This window comes from Myotis nattereri (assembly GCF_964212035.1).
Source record: "Myotis nattereri genome assembly, chromosome: 12".
Classification (NCBI taxonomy): Eukaryota; Metazoa; Chordata; class Mammalia; order Chiroptera; family Vespertilionidae; genus Myotis; species Myotis nattereri.
Window position 1 is genome coordinate 77,402,826 of NC_138087.1, and position 18,940 is coordinate 77,421,765.

General features: G+C 61.6%; 2 protein-coding genes across 9 annotated transcripts; one reads left to right on the forward strand and one right to left on the reverse strand.

The window, feature by feature from the left end:
* Window positions 1-222: 222 nt before the first annotated feature.
* Window positions 223-18,870, reverse strand: PTGES2 (prostaglandin E synthase 2). Of its 7 annotated transcripts, XM_081102865.1 has the most exons (8): window positions 18,801-18,870; window positions 18,363-18,594; window positions 3,713-3,910; window positions 2,618-2,676; window positions 2,151-2,300; window positions 1,675-1,875; window positions 1,464-1,581; window positions 223-786 (listed from the first exon to the last, which is right to left on the reverse strand). In XM_081102865.1, the coding sequence occupies exons 5-8, from the start codon at window positions 2,261-2,263 to the stop codon at window positions 661-663; spliced, it is 558 nt and encodes a 185-aa protein (XP_080958991.1). In that variant the 5' UTR covers window positions 2,264-2,300; window positions 2,618-2,676; window positions 3,713-3,910; window positions 18,363-18,594; window positions 18,801-18,870; the 3' UTR covers window positions 223-660. The 7 variants fall into 7 exon arrangements, with proteins under 7 accessions (XP_080958991.1, XP_080958986.1, XP_080958989.1 ...); XM_081102860.1 differs by lacking the exons at window positions 18,363-18,594; window positions 18,801-18,870 and adding an exon at window positions 5,455-6,088; XM_081102863.1 differs by lacking the exons at window positions 18,363-18,594; window positions 18,801-18,870 and adding an exon at window positions 5,455-5,800 and having other exon boundaries at window positions 2,151-2,257; window positions 3,713-3,848.
* LCN2 (lipocalin 2) lies at window positions 12,839-17,015 on the forward strand. 2 transcript variants are annotated; one of them, XM_081103723.1, is made up of 7 exons: window positions 12,839-13,418; window positions 14,101-14,234; window positions 15,273-15,352; window positions 15,526-15,645; window positions 15,883-15,984; window positions 16,701-16,730; window positions 16,883-17,014. In XM_081103723.1, exons 1-6 carry the CDS (start codon window positions 13,281-13,283, stop codon window positions 16,721-16,723), a joined length of 597 nt encoding a protein of 198 aa, XP_080959849.1. In that variant the 5' UTR covers window positions 12,839-13,280; the 3' UTR covers window positions 16,724-16,730; window positions 16,883-17,014. The 2 variants fall into 2 exon arrangements, with proteins under 2 accessions (XP_080959849.1, XP_080959850.1); XM_081103724.1 differs by having other exon boundaries at window positions 13,097-13,418; window positions 16,833-17,015.
* Window positions 18,871-18,940: the final 70 nt, after the last annotated feature.

Below are 18,940 nucleotides of genomic sequence, written 5' to 3' on the forward strand. Positions count from 1 at the left end.
GTCATCGAACCCTCCCCACTTCCCCGAGGTGGGACGACCATTATGCCCATTTAACAGACGAGGAAACTGAGGCTCAGAGAGGGCACCACCCAGAGTCCCAGTCAGTCCCTCAGCGACCACACGCTGGGCCGCCTCTGGGCCTCCCTCTGCTGTCCCACGGATCATGTGACATGAAGCCACTAAGCGTTTCACCCCGGCCTGACACTTAAAACACTGGGCAAACAGGGCTGAATCTTTTTCTTTATTTCAAACAGAGAGAGTCCGGGTGGGTGGGTGGGGGAGGGGAGCGGGGGATGCTCAGGAAGAGCGGGAACATGAGGAGCCAAGGAGGGGGCTCTCCCTCACCCGGGATGTCCCTACTTCCCTGTCCAGGTGAGGGCCAACCCAGTTCCCACCCACAGGGTTAGGCAGGGCAGCCGCTGAGAGCCCGGGGCCGGGAGGAGGGAGGTAGCCTCCCTGTGCCCCTCAGGGGCTGTGTCCCCCAACACCCCAGGGCCCCCACAGGTGTCCAGTGTTAGACAGAATGCTGTGGGGTGGGCGTGGACAAGAGGTAGAATGACCGTCACCCAGCACAGCATCGCCAAGTGCTGGCTCAGTGGCCCTGGTGCCGGCAGCTGCGTCTCCTGGGTCTCCGGTTCCTCCGGGGGTGGGGTGGGGGCCTCACTGGAGGGCCTCGGCGGCGATGGCCTTCTCCACCCGCAGGTACCAGGGCTGGATGCGGGTGTGCCGCATCAGGTCGTCAAAGGCCTCCAGGCCCTCCATCACGCGCAGCACACCATACACCGCCTGGGGTGGGCACAGAGGGCATCCAGACCTGCCCGCCACCTGCCAGCTGCGTGCCCTGGGGCCCGCTCCCCGCTCTGCCAGCTCCACAACCCACTGCAGGGCTCATTGGCCGCGGGGCTTTGAACGAAGCAGGGGGGTAACTGCAGGTTTGGCTTGCCCCCCCCACACACCCCGCTTTTGGACAACACCCCCCACCAGAGTTTCCTTTGAGAAAACGCCTCCCCCCACTCTCAGATCCTGGGACCTCCCCACAGCGCTGGGCCTGCTGGGCCTGCCAATCAATGTTTCACGCTGGCTGCAGGGATGCTTCACCGTGGACGTAGAAGCCGGGACTTCTGCTGGGGGAGCCTGGGGCACTGGACAAAGGCTGGCCTTGGGCTGAGATCAACTCGAGGAGTTGGAATGCAACAGGGCACTGAGCCCCGGTAACACCACTTGGGCCCCGGGATCCAGCTGGGCCTGAAGCCAACCCCTCCATTACACTCGTCAGTTATGGGGACCAAGACGGTTCCTCGTAGCTGGTTTTCCTTACGCCCCTGGTAACATGGAGCCGGTGCCTCCGACGTGAGGGAGCTGGAGAGGTAGCACTGCCTGCACCCGGGCTCTCCCTGCCTGGGCTTCCCCGACCCACCGACGGGACCCTCAGTCTGCGCACCCCCTCCCACCCCCACGCTCACCAGATCGGCCAGGTTGGGCTTCTGGCCCCCCATGAAGGGCCGGTCTTTGCCCACAGCTGCCACCCACTTGTTGGCAGCCTCGTACAGGTCCTCACGCACATCATCCTGGAGGTGGTGCCTGGGCAGGGATGGGGTGGTCCATCAGGAAACGCCGACCCAGGCCCAGGTGAGGCCAGTGAAAAGGCCGTCGCGCACGCACATGCACCATCACCTGCTCTTGAGCCGCTTGCTGATGAAGTACATGGCGGCTGCGCCCACGTACTTGGCCATGGCGCCCTCCACGGCCCCGAACTTGCCCTCCCGGACAATGTAGTCGAAGGAGGCCAGGGCCTCGGCGGGCGTGCGGTACACGTTGGGGGAGATCAGGTGCACCAGCCAGTCGTCCGCCCACTGCCGCCACTTCATCTCCTCCCTGCGGGGAGGCGGGCACGGGCTGGCGGGCGCTTCCTCAGCCGGGGCCTGGCAGGTGGGGGGCAGGCCCACTGGCTAGCCCTCCCAGTGCACGATGGGAGCCGAGGCCTGGGCGGCAGGTCCCCATAGAGACCGGCCCAGCTCTGGTGGCCCCCCTCGCTGCCCACCCCCTTCGCTGCTCACCCCGCACAGCACCTCATTCAGCCCGTCCCTTCTGGGGGAGACCCCCCGCCCGCCCGCCGTGCTACCTTCCCGGGCAGCCCCAGCCCCACTCACGTCCTGGCCTCCTTCCCGCCGTACAGGCGCTGGGCTTCCTTCTCGTCCAGCATGAGCCAGTACTTGTTGCAGAACTCGGTCACCTCCTTGCCCTGGTCATTGGTGGCCTTCATGGGTGGATAGTAGGTGAGGATGACATCCAGGGGCTGCCTTCAGGAGACATCCAGAGTCTCACCCAACTCCTTCCTCCTCCAGGAGACCCAGCCCTCGCCTCCTTGGGGTGAATATCCACCCGGCCTGACCCAGCCCCCGGGTGAAGCCGGAACCGACCCATAAAAGTGCAGCACGAGGGATCTGGGCAGACATCGGAGCACTTCCCTGACGGGGGGAGATGTGCGAAGGGAGGACGGGGGAGGCTCTGAGTGGGACGCCCATGACCCGTTCTGGAAATGCCAGCAGCAGCCCCCCCTCCCCACGCAGAACGCGGGTGAGGCCTCCCTGGAGACAGCGTCCAAGGAGCTCCTTACCCCGACACCAGGTAGGACTTGAGGGCGCTGATGATGACAGAGGAGTCGTTCAGTTGTTGCTGGAGGAGAAGAGGGTGATTTAGATGGGGATGGGGGTGGAGGGGGGTGGGGGTGGAGGGGGAATGGGGGTGGAGGGGGGGTGAGGGTGGAGGGGGGATGGGGTGGGGGGGTGGGGGTGAAGGGGGGATGGGGGTGGAGGGGGGATGAGGGTGGAGGGCTCTAAGCAACACCGTGCCCAGGCATTCCTCAGAAACTGGCCGGGGGGAACCAGGCTACTGTTGGTCCACTCCTGGGGGGTTACCCCTATAACCCATGTCCACTGAGCTCTCCCCACCCCCGGGATACAGCCCCCCTCTCAAGGCAGCCGATCAGAGGGGAGACCCAAGTGTGGTTAATGGGGAGGAGGGCGTGGGGAGGACCCAGGGTCTAGGCCAGGGGTAGGCAAACTTTCTGACTCGAGGGCCACAATGGGTTCTTAAATACTGGACTGGAGGGCCGGAACAAAAGCATGGATGGAGTGTTTGTGTGAACTAATATAAATTCAAAGTAAACGTCATTACATAAAAGGGTACGGTCTTTTTTTTTTTAGTTTTATTCATTTCAAACGGGCCGGATCCAGCCCGCGGGCCGTAGTTTGCCCACCCCTGGTCTAGGCCCTGCCTGCTCCGCCTACCTGGCCTCCAGGGCATGAGGGGCAGGGTGGATGCCAGAAGCTTCAGACTAGGAGCCAGGCATTCCCTACAACCTGGAGAGTATGGTCCTCTGTTGACTGATGAAGAAGCAAGCCCAGAGAGGCTAAGTGACTGGCCCCAAGTCACACAGCTGGGGAGGGGCAGAGCCACATCTTGAACCCAGACCTCACTGATTTCAGAACCCACATTGCTAAGCTCTGTGGTGCTCTGGATCCCGTAGACCAGGCTGGTGTCTGCTGTTGGTGGGGAAGGGTGGCAGCCTACATTTACTGAGCACCTACTGTATACCAGCTACTTTCCCCTCATTGTCCTCAGCTGAGGCCAAGAGCCCGCGTTCCTTCCAGGGCTGACTCGGGGAGGACCCCAGGACCCCCCAGGACATGGTGGGCGTCCCGAAGCTCACCAGGCTCTCTCCTTCCTGGGCCAGCAGGATGGGCACCTTCCTGTAGGTGGAGAACTTGATCTCCGCCCTCCGCACAGGGTTCACCTCCACCACCTGGTAGGGCAGGGCGTGGAAGTCGAGGAAGGCGCGGACCTTGCTGCAGAAGGGACACGTTTTGTACTGGTACAGAGTCAGCTGCAGGCGGTCGGACAGGGAGAGCTGGATGGGGAGGGGGCAGAGGGACAGGGGCTTCTGAGGCCTGTTCCCCAGGCCCTGCCCCCAAACCCAGGCCCTGCCCCAAGCAAACTTTTTTCCCAGAGGAGCCTTCTAAGATGACCCTGAGAAAATGGGGAGGAATAGGGGGGCGGCAGGGAGGAATGAACATTGGAGGCTCAGCCTCAATCCAGAGTGCCCCCCATCCCTTCCCCAGCGTGGCCAGAATGGGGTCTACCTCCAGTCTCTAAGGGAAAGGGTTGTATCGGGGCCTTGGGCCAGGATCTGGATCCTGCACGTTCTGCAGGAAAGCACCATGTGAGCTTGCTGCATATTTTGAAAGTCACAGCTGCAGTCCATGGCCCTCAATGCTCAGGTGGGAAACTGAGGCTGGACCCGTGGAAGTGAGCAGGGAGATACAGAGAACTCTACTCCCCTCCCACGACCCCTGACACCCTGGGTGCAGGAATATGTGGGTGGATGGGGAGGGGGGAACGGGGGCACAGCAGAGAAAGGCTGTGCTGGTGCAATGTACAAAGGATTGCAAGGGCAGCTGGGCCACCACCTGGCTGGGGGAAACACGACCATGTCCCTTCCTGTCTTGGGACCTGGAATCTAAGGGTCATCGGTCCCATAAAAAATGCTAATAATAATATCCAATATGCCCTGACCGGTTTGGCTCACTGGATGGAGCGTCAGCCTGCGGACTCAAGGGTTCCAGGTTCGATTCCAGTCAAGGGCATGTACCTTAGTTGCGGGCACATCCCCAGTGGGGAGTGTGCAGGAGGCACCTGATCGATGTTTCTCTCTCATCGATGTTTCTAACTCTCTATCCCTCTCCCTTCCTCTCTGTAAAAAAAAAAAAAAAATCAATAAAATATATTTAAAAAAAAAATAAATAAAATAATATCCTATATAAGAAAAGCCTAACATGCAAATCGACCCAACTAAGGAACAACTGGTGGAATGACTGGTTGCTATGACGCACCCTGACCACCAGGGGGTAGCCGCTCAATGCAGGAGCTACTCCCAGCCCACAGGCCCCCAGCCAGCCAAGGCGGGTGCCAGCAGGGGCCCCCTGATTGCCCTGCCAGTCACCCTGCAGGTCACCCCACAGATTGGCCCTGATCACCCGCCAGGCCTAAGGACCCTACCCATGCACAAATTTTGTGCCCTGGGCCTCTAGTCAGTAAATAAATAACAGCACCTTAGGATTTGAAGACGATGGGGGGCCGACAAAATGTTGGGAATGGGATAAACTGAAAGAGGCTCTTTCTCTTTTCTGTGATCTCAAAATCTCCCCATTAAAAAGTCTTTAAACAAATTAGAAACACAACTTTAAGACAAAGACAATTCCAGTTAGCAGGCAACAGCCGCGGCCCCATTTCACAGATGAGGACGCTGAGGACTTGGAGACAAAACCAAGTCACTGGCCCAAGGTCACGAGCGGACAGCGGAGGCGCTCCTGACCCGGCCGCTTCGGAAGTCCCGCAGTTCCGCGCTGACCCCAGCGCCCCTACCGGCGCGGAGCTCGGCGCAGCCCGGCTTACCTGCGCGGCGGAGGGCTGGGCGCGGAGGTCCTGGGCGCGCAGGTGCCACCGCGCGGTGTAGTACAGCCCCACAGCGCCCCCCAGGGCCAGAGCCGCCCTCCCCAGGAGCCGCCGGCTCCCCTTGCGGGCGATGGCGGCGGGGCCCGGGCCTCCTGCCGCCCCTGCGAAGCCAGCCCGGCTCTGCACTGGGAGTCGGGGCGCCGGGCTACCGCCCAGCCTCCAGGCCAGAGCGCGCCCGCGGGGCCACAGCACTCGTGCAGCCTGAGCCATGTTCTCTCTACCGGCGCCGCGGGCGGGCGCGCGAAACCAAGACCGCCGGGCTTAGGCTTCCCTTAAAGGGCCGGGTGTCTGGTGACCGGCAGGTTGCCGGGGCAACAGTGACGCCGAGCGAGCAGTCAGAGAGGCACAGCCGTTGCAGGTTGGGCCCAGCTTTCATACTCTTCGCAGAGCCGCGGAAACAGCTCCGGGGGTGTCTGGGAGTCGCTAAGTGCCCCGGCTCCTCAATACGTAGATGAAATGGTTCTCGGTGGTGACCCGGGCGCCAGCCTCTGATCGGCCACACAGCTCCCGGTGTGGCCTCTGAGTCCCAACATTGGCCGTAACATGTGGTTAGTCATTTCTGCCTCATGCACCCAATCGAAAGAGACTGAACCCTTCGGAGTGTCAGGGAGTCACGGCTTCGGGTCCTTGAGGGCCGAGAAACCGCCACATCGACTAACAGCAGGAGGGCGCCAGAGACTCAGCTCTTTCTGCCCTCCCGCGCCGCTGCACCACGTCTCCTATGGCTTGAACCATAAAATCTTCCCTACATATTGGGGACCTTTAGGAAACCAGGTGTCTAAGATTTCGCCCACGCGGAAGCGCCGACTCTCCCACCCGCAAGTGCCCAGAGGTTGGATGGGGCAGATGGGGGAGGAATGAGGGTCCCAGTCTGCACCGACCCTCTGCCGGGCTGGCTCGCCCTGGCTGGGGGCCCCAGACTCCGCCATCCAGGCTTCTCCGCGGGCAGACCCGAGTTGGCCCCGCCTTGCGGCCAAGGTCTGCGGGCAGGACTGGTTATGGGTGAGAAGGGGCGTGGTCTGAGGTGGGGACAGCAAGGACCTCTGCTCGCGGTGCAGGCGCGAGAGCCTGGCTGGTACACGGCTGGACGGGGGCGGGGCGCTGGCAGGGGGCGTGCTCTGGGGCGGGCGGGGGTGGAGTTTTGGCGGCGGGGCGGGGCGGGGCGGGGCGGGGCGGGGCGGGGCTCGGGACTGAAGGTTCCGGCCCTGGAGCAGGTCGGGCGGCTTCCCCCGCTTTACTTTGCGAGGTCCCACCGTTTCAGCTTCCACCAGGTCCCCGGTCCGCACGTGGTCGCCGCGTTCCATCATCGCGCGGTCCTGGAAGAGCCTGAGCCCGCCACGTCGGGCCCCCTCGGGGACCTGGGCTTGCCGGTGGAGGCGGACTCAGGAAGCCGGTGACAGGGGGACTGCGGGGACGACCTGTCGCTTTCTCGGGGCACCTTCCTGGGAAGAGGAGTCGGGGCGGGATAGGGGTTTGTGAGGGACCGCGGAGCCCTCCCACCCCTCGCTCCTGGGTGGGTTGTGGCTGCAGACTCCCGTCTCGGTGAGCTCTTGCGAGTGGGTCTCTGGAAGCCTCACACCGAGAACTGTTTACAGAAGCGGGGGGAACGGGCGCCGCGTGCGCACCCGCCACCTGGCTCAGCGCCGTGGGACCACACCCCGCAGCCGGGCGGTCCAGGTCATCACCAGCAGTGATCAGTCCCGTGGGTAGCGTCTTCCCCTGATGCGATGTGGAACAAATGGCACTCGACCTCTGTAGTTTTCCTCCGAAAACTCATAACCCCAGTCTAATCCTGAGAAGAACGCCCGACAAGTCCCAATAGGGAGAGATTCTGCAAAATCCATGAGCAGTGCCCCTCAAAGCTGTCAAGGTCATCAAGACCAAGGAAAGGCTGCCGCTGGTGTGGCTCAGTGTTTGAGCATCGACCTATGAATCCGGAGGTCAGGGTTCAGTTCTCGGCCAGGGCACATGCGGGGGTTGAGGGCTCGGTTCCCAGAAGGGTGTGTGCAGGAGGAAGCGAATCAATGATCTCTTTCATCACTGGTGTTTCTATCCCTCTCTCTTCCTCTCTGAAATCAATAAAATAAGGAAAGTCTGAGCAAGCGTAACAGCCAAGAAGAGCCTAATGAGGCATGACAACTAAATGTAACCTGGGATCGCCCTGGCTGGTTTGGCTCCGTGGATAGAGCCTCAGCCTGCAGACTGAAGGGTCCCAGGTACTGGTCCAGGGCACTTTCCTGGCTTGCAGGCTAGGTCCCCAGTAGGGGGCGTGCAGGAGGCAGCGAATCAATGATTCTCATCACTGATGTTTCTTCTCTCTACTCTGAAATCAATAAAATATATATATATTTTTAAAGTGTGTATTCTCATATGTAATTGTCTGGTCATTAAAAAAAAAAAAAGCAACATGGTATCCTGGATGGGATCCTGAAACAGGAAAAGGACATTATGTACAAATTCCCCAAGGAAATCTGAGTGAAGTATGGACTTTAGTTAATAATGTATCAAAAGTGGTTCATTAATTGTAACATGTCACACTAATAGAAGATGTTAAAAATAAGGGAAACCATGCAGGATAATATGGGAGCTCTGCAAACTATTTTCACAATTTTTCTATAAATCTGAAACAAAATTAAGAGTTTATTTTTTTAAACTTGTCTAATTGTGCTCTCCGAATATATTGCATGGCTGCTGTTCTCTTTGTGGGAAGATTTGTTACTAACTTGCCAACTCTGTGGATGTTTTAGGGCCTCTCTTTTACTTCATGAATCCACAAGTCTGAGTATTTCCCATTTCATTACCTATAACATTGTCTTACCCTTTAATGTCTGTAAAACCTAGTTATAGATTTTAAAATTTCTACTTCTGTTTATTTGTGTCTTATACCTTTCTGTGTTGAGAATAATTTTCCCCCCAAATTTCTACTTATGTTATTAGTCTTTTTCAGGAGTCAACTTTTGGCTTTGATATTCCTAATGTATCTTTGTATTTTATTAATTTCCACTCTTCATTTACTTCTGCCTTCTATTTTCTTTGGGTTTATTCTGTAGTTTCTTTTCTAAATATTTTACTTTGGACACTTTACTCATGACCTTTTCTTATTATAAAACACACACTTAAGGCTGTGGATGTGCCTCATTTATTGTGAGCCCGACAAGGCATTAAGAGCCTGTTTCACGCTAGATTTGGTGTTCTGGGCGGGGGCGGGGGGGGGGGGAGATGGGGGGGTGGCTTCAGAGTGTCCAGACTACTGTGCAGCCAGGATTGCTTTTCAGATGGATCCTCCCCAAGACCCCTCAGGCCACGGAAAGACCGGTCACCCCTCCCTGCCTGCCCTTACGGAGCAGCACCCCTTCCAGGCAGCCTCCCCCTCTCTGCTCTCCAGCCCGGCCCTCGCCCCACTCCGCTGGCCCAGGTAGGCCCCTTCTCCTTCGGGAGCCTGACCCTGTCCTCACTGCCTGTGACAGCCTTGCTCAGGATCCTCTCCCCCAGAGGGAGAGCCTCGGCCACAGAACCAACCACATCTGAAATAAACACTTGGTTCCCAACAGGAGGAGGAGCCCAGCTGGGACCCCCTCCCCACTTCCTCAACCACTGAGATGAATGGGGAGGGGGAAGGGGCACTGGGGCAGATGTCAGTTCTCATTTAACCTGCCCCCTAGGCTGGGCATTCTCCTGGTGCGTCCTGGGCACGGAGGATGCAGATAGAAACAGCCTTTCGTGAGAGCCAGATCCAACCCCACACAAGCCACCTTTGCTGGTGTCCAACAGACGCCCAGCGTGGGCCCCGGGAGCAGGGAGCAGGGAGCGACCTGGCAGTAGCCGAGGTGGAGGTGCCCTTCCCTCGGTGCTGGGGCGACAGCCCAGGCAGGAGCGGTGCAGAGCTGCGAGGAGCAGAGGCCATGACGGGCACTCTGTCCAGCTCCACGGAGCCCAGCACCCACCCGCCCCAGCTGGATGCCTGCAGCCCACTGCGGGCCCTGCTCAGAGCCGTGGCCTCCGGTCCCCGTCCTGGTCCTCCTGGGTCCGCTCACCTGCGTGAGTCCAGGCCCCAGAGAGACAGCAGGAGCGGCCGGGTAAGGGACATGCTTGGGCCAGGCACCGAGCACCAGGAGCAGGAGACCGCCCTGGACCCGGACCGTGTGGCAGAGCCTACTGCCCCCTGCCCGCTGCCCCCTGCCCCGTGGACCCCTCTATGGGGAGGAATCCGGTGGGCGTGTGGCCGGGGGTGTGGGAGGGGCTGCCTTTTAGAGCTTTTCCATAAACAGGGTCCCCAACACCTGGAAGGGGCAGGAGCCAGGAAATGCTCATGTGAGCCCAGCTGAGTCCCGAGTTGAGAGATGGGCATGGGGGCTGGAAAGCTGCTTCTAGAAACTTGAGAGTCCAGCCAAGGCCCGAGAGGAGCAGGCCTTCCCCCTCCTGGGTGTTTGGACCTGCAGTGGCCAAGGGGGGCCCATCTGTGGACACCAAGAGTCCCCGCTGCTGTGACGGGCCTCCAGGGGCATCGGCGTCTCCTCCACGTGGTCCCGGGCGCCTAGAAGCCTAGTGACCCGCTGCCAGGGCACCCCTTGCCCAGCCCTCAGGCACCTCAGAGGGTATTGTTGTTCCCCAACCACCCGTGGCTGAACGCTGCTCACACGTTTCCGGGGAACAGTCCAGGGCGTTAGACTGGATTCCTGACATGCAGTCAGCACAGGGAACACTCGCTGCACCCGGAAGGGATTAGGCTCGGCCCGGGGCCTGGGCCCTGCGGTTGGGAGAACAGGCCACTGTGTCCGTGGGAGCCTCGCATCTCGGGCCTGTGGAGAGGGGAGGGCCACCTGCCAGCCAGGGGGGATGGGAGGTTGTCTGAAGCCGCCAGATTTCTCCTGGCTTCTCGCCACAGAGAAACCCACGTGTAGACGGTGTGTAGCTCCTGCCATTGCTAAATGGACCCGGAGTGGGACTTGGCCGTGGCCCAAAAGCTTCCGTGCGGCTTGTGATGGGCCAAGGGGAAGGGGTGCAGGCCATTCTGGAAGCCCCTGTGCCTAGGGATTGCCCAGCTCTGGGCAGGGTGCACCTGAGAGTTCCCTCCTTGACCAGGTGCCCAGGCCCAGTGGGAAGCGGGTGGCCGGGGAGTGGGGCCTCGAGGGTCCCGTCCGCCCTGGAGCCCTGGGAGTCAGCCTGTGCCCACACAGGAGTCTACCCCGCGCCCCTCACCCAGCCCCCGTGCTGACAGCTGTGCGAGGCGGGTGCCTGCTGAGCGGACCCCGCCCCGAAAGCCCTGCTGGCTCCAAGGAGGTGGCACAGCTTTCCCCTCTCACCCCGACCGCCTGCAGGGCCCTGCCTTCCTAAGGCAGAAGCAAGAAGCACCCTCGGCCGGTCCCCTGCCCTCCAGTCCAACCAGCCCAGCACTGAGTCTGCCCGGTGGAGGCCATGACTGTCCTGGGACCCTGTTGTTTCCCAAAGGGGTCCCCGTACATGGAGGGCAAGGAGAGGGCAAGGAAAGAGGCCACTCCAGCTGGGCAGGTGCAGTTAGTCAGCAAGGGAACTCACCAGGCGGGTCTTGGGCGCGGGAAGACAAGTCGAGCTGCACAGTCGCCGCCAGAATCTTATTTATAGAGAGGCCTTCACGGGGCTCAGGCACATATGCCATCAGAGCGTCAGTAACACAGGGCGCTCAAGGCTGCACTGACGGGGAGAGGAGTGGTTAGGGATCACAGCGGGTGAGGGGTGGGCAGAGAGCAGAGGGAGTGAGGGGTGGGCAGGGATCACAGGGGGTGAGGGGTGGGCAGGGATCACAGGGGGTGAGGGGTGGGCAGAGAGCAGAGGGGGTGAGGGGTGGGCAGAGAGCAGAGGGGGTGAGGGGTGGGCAGAGATTCGCAGGCACCTGGCCCTGGTCTGCTCATGCTGCAGACCCTGTCCTACCCCTTCCACAATTCATACCAGGGAGCATGGGCCATCTACTCCCTGGCTTTAGGAGTCTACCCAGCCCTAACCGGTTTGGCTCAGTGGATAGAGCGTTGGCCTGTGGATTCAAGGGTCCCAGGTTCAATTCCAGTCAAGGGCATGTACCTTGTTTGCGGACACATCTCCAGTAGGGAGTGTGCAGGAAGCAGCTGATCGATGTTTCTCTCTCATTGATGTTTCTAACTCTCTATCCTTCTCTCTTTCTCTCTGTAAAAAATCAATAAAATATATTAAAAAAAAAAAAAAGTCTACCCAATGATTCCTTGGTGATCTAGGGCACTGCCCCTCCCAAGTTATCTTTGGGGCTCCACCGTCAGTCTCCCCCACATCCAACAGTCACCAAAGGCTCAAAGATCCCTTTTAAGGTCAAAGAGAGTGGCTGGGTGGAGCCCTGGCCCGCTGGCTGGAAGAGAGGCAGGGGGCGGGGGGCGGGGGGCCGGGGGGGGGGGGGGGGGCGGGCACGGCGCTTGAAGGGCATGCGGGTTTGGTGGCCACATCGTGGAAACTTTGCTCATCTCCACTTCCTGCCTTTCTTCACGCAGACGGGCAGCCCGGCCAGGGCCTAGGGGGCTTCTCAGTCAGGATGGCCAAGGCTGCAGCCCACCCACCAGCTCAGAACCCCGCACAAAGCCCCTTCTCTTGGGACCGCTGCCCCAATCCCAGCTGGGGGTGCTGGGTCCAGAGCGGCAGGTGGCGGGTAGAGCCCCGGGTCCCTGTCAGTGTCCTGAGGCCCGGACACCCCCAGATCCCCCCAGGTCAGACTGCAGGCAGCCTCTGTCCTCACAGTGGCATCGGGAGCCATAGCCCAGGGGCTGAGCCCGTCACCTCTCCCAGGGACAGCCAGAGCCCCAGGGAGGAGCCTGCTCGCCAGGACGGAGCGGGGTCAGCATGGCAGGAACACTTCTGGGGACCCAGGCCTGGGCCACGGGACTGCACAGACCAAGGCTGTGGCCAGAGATGGTGGGTGGTCTCAGCGACCCTCCAGGGCGAGGCCAAGTCCTGCACTCCCTGGGAGCCGAAGCCCCGGGGGTCAGAGCAGTAGGTGGAGAGCGGCTTCAGGCCCACCCCTCACTGTCCCGGCTCCAGGATGCAGCTGAGCCGCTCCATGTGCGGCTGGAGCACCCAGCTTGGGGTCTCGGGGCCCACAGGGGGGCCACTCCTGATCATGGGGCACGGAGGGGGAGGGGCATCTCAAGGTGGGGGCCCTTCCAGATGGGCGTCTGAGGAAGGGGTCTCCCCTGTGCCAGGGCTGGCGGGGGGAGGCCTCTGAGAGCTCAGAAGTCTATGTCCTTCCCTGTCAGGAATGTTCATTTCCAGCTGCCCCACCCTTCCCTGCACCTTCTGAGCACCAGGAAACAGGGCCTCCTCTGCATTCACTGTGCTGAGGATCTCACCGCACTTTCCAGCTGCCCACACAAACACCCCCGCCCCTCCTTGGCCAGAGCAGGGACTCCTGGAGGTCAGAGGTGACAGATCGGGCCACTGAACACAAACAGAGTGGAGGGAAGGGCAGGAGAGGTGTGGTGCTCTGGGGAAAGTCCCCCGGTTCCCCCCTGGCCTTCCTGCCCCTCCACCTTGCACAATCCTGACCGTGGAGAAAGGGCCAGAAATCTCACCGAATGTTCCGTAAGGTAGAGGAGTTGCTGGCAGTTATGTAACCCTTCCTGAATTTGGCAAAGGACATACCACTCCGCCCCGGCAGGAGCGGGAGAGCCGGGACCATAAATAGGGCCCCCAGGCCAGCCTCCTCACTCGCCTCTTCCTCCTGCACCACCTGCCCGGCTCAGCAGCTGCCCAGTTGCTTCAGCCCTGCAACCATGCCCCGCAGTCTCCTGTGGCTGGGCCTCACCCTACTGGGGGCCCTGCACACCCAGGCCCGGGAAGCCACCCCAAACCTGATCCCAGCCCCCCCTCTGTCCAGGGTCCCGCTGCAGCCAAACTTCCAAGATGACCAGGTAAGGAACCTGTGGGCAGCTGTGGGGAGGCCCCCCGGAACAGTGGGAGCAGAAGGGAGTTGAGGCCGAGTCTTAGAGAACGTTTAGGATGGGATGGGCCCAGGTTTCAGCTCGGCCTGCCCTTACGCCTCCTGATGGAAACCATGCTCCCACCCCCACCTCAACCCCACCCCAGCCTGGCTGACCTGCCTAGGTCCACCTTCTCTCCTGTAATCTCCACAGTCCCTGCCAGGTGGGGACATCTTCAGTCCCACTGCCCATGGTCACTCTATTTCTGCCAGACTCTGGGCTCCCTCTGGCCCACAGCCTCCAGCTCCTGCTGGCTTTGTCAGTGCAGGTCCAGTGCAAGCCCAGTGCAAGCCCAGTGCAGGCCCAGTGCAGACCAAGTGCAAGCCCAGTGCAGGCCCAGTGCAGGCCCAGTGCAGGCCCAGTACAGGACCAGTGCAAGCCCAGTGCAGGCCCAGTGCAGGCCCAGTGCAGGTCCAGTGCAGGCCCAGTGCAGGCCCAGTGCAGGTCCAGTGCAAGCCCAGTGCAGGTCCAGTGCAGGCCCAGTGCAGGCCCAGTGCAGGCCCGAGTCCCCATCAGGAGTCCTGCGATCCTGGTAGAGGCGCTCCTGGTTCTGAGCCAGCTGCCCAGAGATGGGTGCAGGGACAGAGCTCGGCCTGTCACCCGCCCCCTGCAGTTCCAGGGGAAGTGGTACGTCGTGGGCCTGGCAGGGAATGCCATTTCAAAGGAAGACAAAGAGTTTAAGATGTACACCACCAACTACGAGCTGAAAGAAGACCGCAGCTACAATGTCACCTCCACCCTGCTCAGGTGAGAGCCCCACCTCCCGGGAGCATGGGAACCTGGGGGCTGCGTGGAGGAGGGGCTCTGAGAGACAGACTGATGTCACGGCCAAGCGGACAGACAGTCAGTCCTCCTCTCCTCAGCACTGGACTCAGAGACCTGTGTCCTCCTTCCTTCCTTCGTTACGTCAGCGTTTACTGGTCCCTTCTGTGCGCACAGACAGCAGGAGGGGTGCGCACGGACAGTCCTCAGGAAACAAGGCAGAGAGCAGGGGAGTCCGGAGTGGGAGGAGGGTCCCTGGGCCCAGCCTGGAACCCCGCCAGGACCTCACTGGGGGCTTCCTGGGAGGTGGCCTCTTGGCTGGGCCTTGGGGGAACCAATCTGCCTTGGAAGGAGGGGCACGGGGTTCACGGCAGGGGCTGGCGGACTCCGAGTAAGAGACAGCCGCTCCTTCGGGCAGCCGCAAGCCATGAGCAGCCTGGCCAGGGTGGGCACCACATTGCTTGGGCCTCAGGCACCGGCACCCAAGGTATCTGGCGAGAAGACAGGGCCCCTCTGGTTGCAGGGGGAAGAGGAATGGTGGGGTGCCAGGCTCACCAGCTCCTGTGGGTTTCTGGCCCTGGTACCTGGAGGCGGGGGGAGGTTGGCGGGCGCTGGATCATTTGGGCATAAGGGGCATAAGAAGGACGGGTTTGGGGAGATCGGCTCTCGGGTGCCAAGGACATGGTGAGATGAATCGCCCAGGAGGGGTTACAGAGGAAAACAGCAAGACAAGAGGAGGGGACAAAGGCCCAGGGTGGGGAGGACTGTGTACAGGAAGGCCACCGAGGGGAGACAGCCCTGCAGACGGAAGGACAGTGGGTGCTGGAGGCAGGGTCCCGGGCAGGGCAGCGGGGAGAGCACAGAGGGACAGACCAGGCCTCCTGCTGCGGCGGGGATGGGCTGGGCTGGACCCAGGGCTGCGGAATCCCAGCCCCTCCAGCGGCAACCCTGGCTCCCACCTCGTCCAGCCCAGGGGGGCAAAGCCCGCATCTCCCCTCACCCACACCTCTCCCACTCCCACAGGAACCAGCGCTGCGACTACTTTGTCAGAACTTTTGTCCAAACTTCCGAGCCCGGCCAGTTCAGCCTGGGCAACATTAAGGGTGAGTCCTGAGTGAGGCGGGCCCTGGGGTTGGGGTCCCAGGCGTGGGGTCCTTCCAGAGGGGGAACCGGCCTCCCTGCACCTCCGCACAGAGGCCGTCCTGTGCGGGGTAGGGGGGGAGGGAGCTGCTCTGTCTAACCAGCCAGGGCTGACCCCGCGCTGTCCACCCCGCAGCTTACCCTCCACTGCAGAGCTACACCGTGCGAGTGGCGTCTACCGACTACAACCAGTTCGCGACGGTGTTCTTCAAGAAGGTTTCCCAAAACCAGGAGTACTTCAAGATCACCCTCTACGGTGGGTCTCCAGCCACCCTGGGGGACCCCGCTCCTGTCCCATCCGAGGGAGGGAAGGGCCCATCCCCACCATCCCCAAAGGCCCCCTCCAGCGTTATCTCTGCCCCAAGTCCCCGGGAGGCCAGGGAACGAGGGCTTTCCGCAGGCCCCCCACGAGGAAGGGGTCTGAGGCTCATTCATCCATTCAACAATATTCATGGAGTGTCTCCCGGCCACTCGCCGGCCATCTTGGCCACAGGAAGGACCAAGGAGCTGCCCCCTGAGCTGAAGGAGAACTTCATCCGCTTTGTCAAATCCCTGGGCCTCACCGATGACAACATCGTCTTCCCTGTCCCCATCGGTAATGGCCAGTTGGGGAGAGGAGAGGGGGGTCTGGGACTGACCAGGCCTGATTACGTCCCACCAGGGAAACAGGGAGAGGAGGCCCGCTCCCCTCTAGTCCCTGGAGCCCCTGGGAGCCACTTTGGGTTCAGAAAGACCATGCCCCAGGCCAGGGTCTGCGTGGCCCCCGGGGGTCTGGGTCCCAAGGACTCTTCCCTGAGAGATGACTTGGGCCGACCCAGATGAGAGGTTCAGGCCGGGCCAAGCTTCCCAGTCTCATTGCCTGAGCCCCCTCCCCCTATAGCCCAGGTCCTGCTGTTCTGGGCCACCTCCCCCCACCCCTCCCCCTGGGGCTTGCTCACCACTGAGTTGGGAGGTCAGCCTGGCCAGGCAGGGGCTGTACCCAGGCCACTCACAGAGCCACCGGCCTCCCCAAGGCTGAGGGGGTGCCAGGGCTCATCAGGTCAATGGGCAGGAGACCGCGGTGCCCAGCAGGTGGCTGGGCCTCCTTTGAGTCTTTGAGAACAAGTGACGCCCAGGTGTTCTCAGGCCTTTCTCTAGATCCCCTCCCCCATCATCTGCCCCTCTGCTGCCCCAGCCCTGAAGGGAACCCCTAGATCTGCTGCTCCTGGGCCAGGCTGGGGCCTGAGGCAGCCGGGGGGCAGGGCAGGGGTCCTGGTGGTCAGGGGTCACACACACATCCCTGCCTATTGTGACGAACTGTCTCCCCCACAGACAAGTGCATCGATGACCAGTGAGCAGGTGGTGAGTATGGATGGGGAGGGGGCTGATGGGAGCCTGAGGGCAGCGGCCTCTGCTCCCCTACCCGGCATTGTCACCATCGTGACTCCCCTGCATGCCTCTCAGGTGCCTCCTCTTCCTCCTTCCCGTTGCCTTCATCTCTGCCTCTGCCCAAGGTACCACCCAGCTGCCCCCACGAGCCGGACGCCACTGAGAGCCAGGACCCTCTCACAGTGCGGCCCAGCGCTGCTCCCAGGCCACCCTGCTGGAGTTGCTCCTTGACTGCTAAATAAACACATGCCCCAGCCCCCCCGTCTGTGTTCCTTGCCCACTGGGCCATCTGGGAGGGCAAAGGGCAAAGGGCAAAGGGTGGCTCTCAGCATTACTCCCAGGCCGCCTTGAGGCCCTCAGTGAGGGATGGAGGTCACGGAACTTGAGTCCATCTTTGAACACCTCCTAAGTCCCAATCCTGGGTCCACCCCCAAGCCAATGCTAGCCCTCACATGTCCTTGCCTTTGAGGGGTGCCCAGGCCAATGGAGACACTGAGGTCACACCTCACGTCTACACTCAGCCACCTGCAACAGGTCCTACAACACAGGCCTTGCCAGGGCCGGGAGCTGGAGGGAACAGGGGAAGCTGGATCCCTCACCAGGGATCCAACTCACCAGGATCCCTGTGATGTTAGAAGATGGCAGCCAACAGTAGGTGGGACAGAGGAATGCCCAGCTTGAGGCTGTGCCAGGCACACAGGGTCACCAGGGTAGTCCCTTGCTCCTCTGCCAGCCTCCTGTGGGTCCAGTGCTCGCCCTCCACTGGTGAGTGGCAGTACCCATGCTAACCCCATTCAGAGCACTGTCCCTCCACCACCCCTCTTCTCTATGATGACGTCTGGACCACCTGGGGCAGGGCTGGGGGAGGCGAAAAGGGGGAGATGCTGCCAGGGATCCAGATTCCAGAGGCCTGAGGGCCCCAGGCCTGCACCACCACTGGCGGGGCCTGTGTCTGGGGCCTGACAAGCTCCTGCCCATCTGGGCTACAACTGTAGCCCCTCTTCACCTGTGCCACACACGGGAACTCCCTCCCCTGCCTCTTCTCCCCTGGCAAGGCCAGAGGCCCGAGGAGGCCGGCTTCCGAAGGAACCCAGGCTCCGCCCCCTCACAGACTGCACACCTGTCCCATTAGCCCTCGGCAGGGGCATGGGGAGGTACTGGAGCTGTGAGCAGTCCCAGCCTCAGCCACCAGGCAGCAGGACAGACCTGGGGCCAGGCCCAACCAGATGCCGCTGTAGCTCGGGGCCAGACTCCAGGGAAAGATGAGTTTAGTGGAGCCTGGACTGAGAGAGGGATAGGGCCATGCCCAAGGCACCCAGCTGCCCCCAGGCACGCTCCTAGCACCCTCTCGGACCCAAAGATTCCTCCCTCTCCCGGAATGGTCCAAGTGCTGTCACCTGCTCCATCGGGGGCACAGGTGCTTCTCAAGGCGGCTGTGAGGGTGTGCCAGCCCCCAGTAGGGAGGAGTGGAAGCTTGGCAGGAGGGTGGCCGATTGGGGGACAGGAGAAAGGATGCCCCCACTTTATAGTCCGGGATAGGGGTGGGGGTGGTGTCAGCTGGCCTGGGTGAGGGACTGGTTCAGCTGAGGCCTCACCTCCACTCACCGTGGTTCAGAGAGAAGGCGGTGGCACTGACTGTATGCAAGTCACTCCCAGCTGGAGATCACACCTCTGGGTCCCGCTCAGGAGCGACACCTGCTGGCTGGTGACTGAGCAGGGCTCCCTTTCCCAGCTGGCAAAGGGGTGGGGGTGATGGCAGCTGGGCCAGGCATATCCCACGGCCTTTCTTGAGCGACAGCCACACGCAGCACTCTGCCAACCGTGACTCTCCAGGAGGCTGTGAACGAAAATGTTCCGAAGCCATTCATTAGGGGGGTCCTTAGAAAGCACGCGTCTCAGATTTCGCCCACGCGGAGGCGCTGCTGGCCCACCCACAGGTCGCCAGCGGCAGGAGGGGCGGAATGGGGATAGAACAGGGCAGGCGGGGTCCCAGGCTGTGCTGTCCCTCCACCCAACTCGCTTGCCCGAGCCTCCACCACCTACCTGGGCTTCCCGGCCAGCAGCCTGGGGGTGGCGGGGCCGGGAGACTCCAGCGAGGAGCTCGACGGAGAGGGCGGGGCTCGGCTGGGGGCGGGACCTGGCGGCGGGCGGGGCGGGGTTAGGGTTGTGGGAGGGGCGGGGCC

Coding starts and splice junctions, on each gene's coding strand:
- PTGES2 (XM_081102860.1), bottom strand. CDS start 5,724: ATGGCTCAGGCTGCACGAGTGCTGTGGCCCCGCGGGCGCGCTCTGGCC. Junction 3,911..5,454: donor CCCAGCCCTCCGCCGCGCAG/GTAAGCCGGGCT, acceptor CTCCCCATCCAG/CTCTCCCTGTCCGACCGCCT. Junction 2,301..2,617: donor AAGTCCTACCTGGTGTCGGG/GTAAGGAGCTCC, acceptor TGTCTCCTGAAG/GCAGCCCCTGGATGTCATCC.
- LCN2 (XM_081103723.1), top strand. CDS start 13,281: ATGCCCCGCAGTCTCCTGTGGCTGGGCCTCACCCTACTGGGGGCCCTG. Junction 15,353..15,525: donor CAGCCTGGGCAACATTAAGG/GTGAGTCCTGAG, acceptor TCCACCCCGCAG/CTTACCCTCCACTGCAGAGC. Junction 15,646..15,882: donor CTTCAAGATCACCCTCTACG/GTGGGTCTCCAG, acceptor TCTTGGCCACAG/GAAGGACCAAGGAGCTGCCC.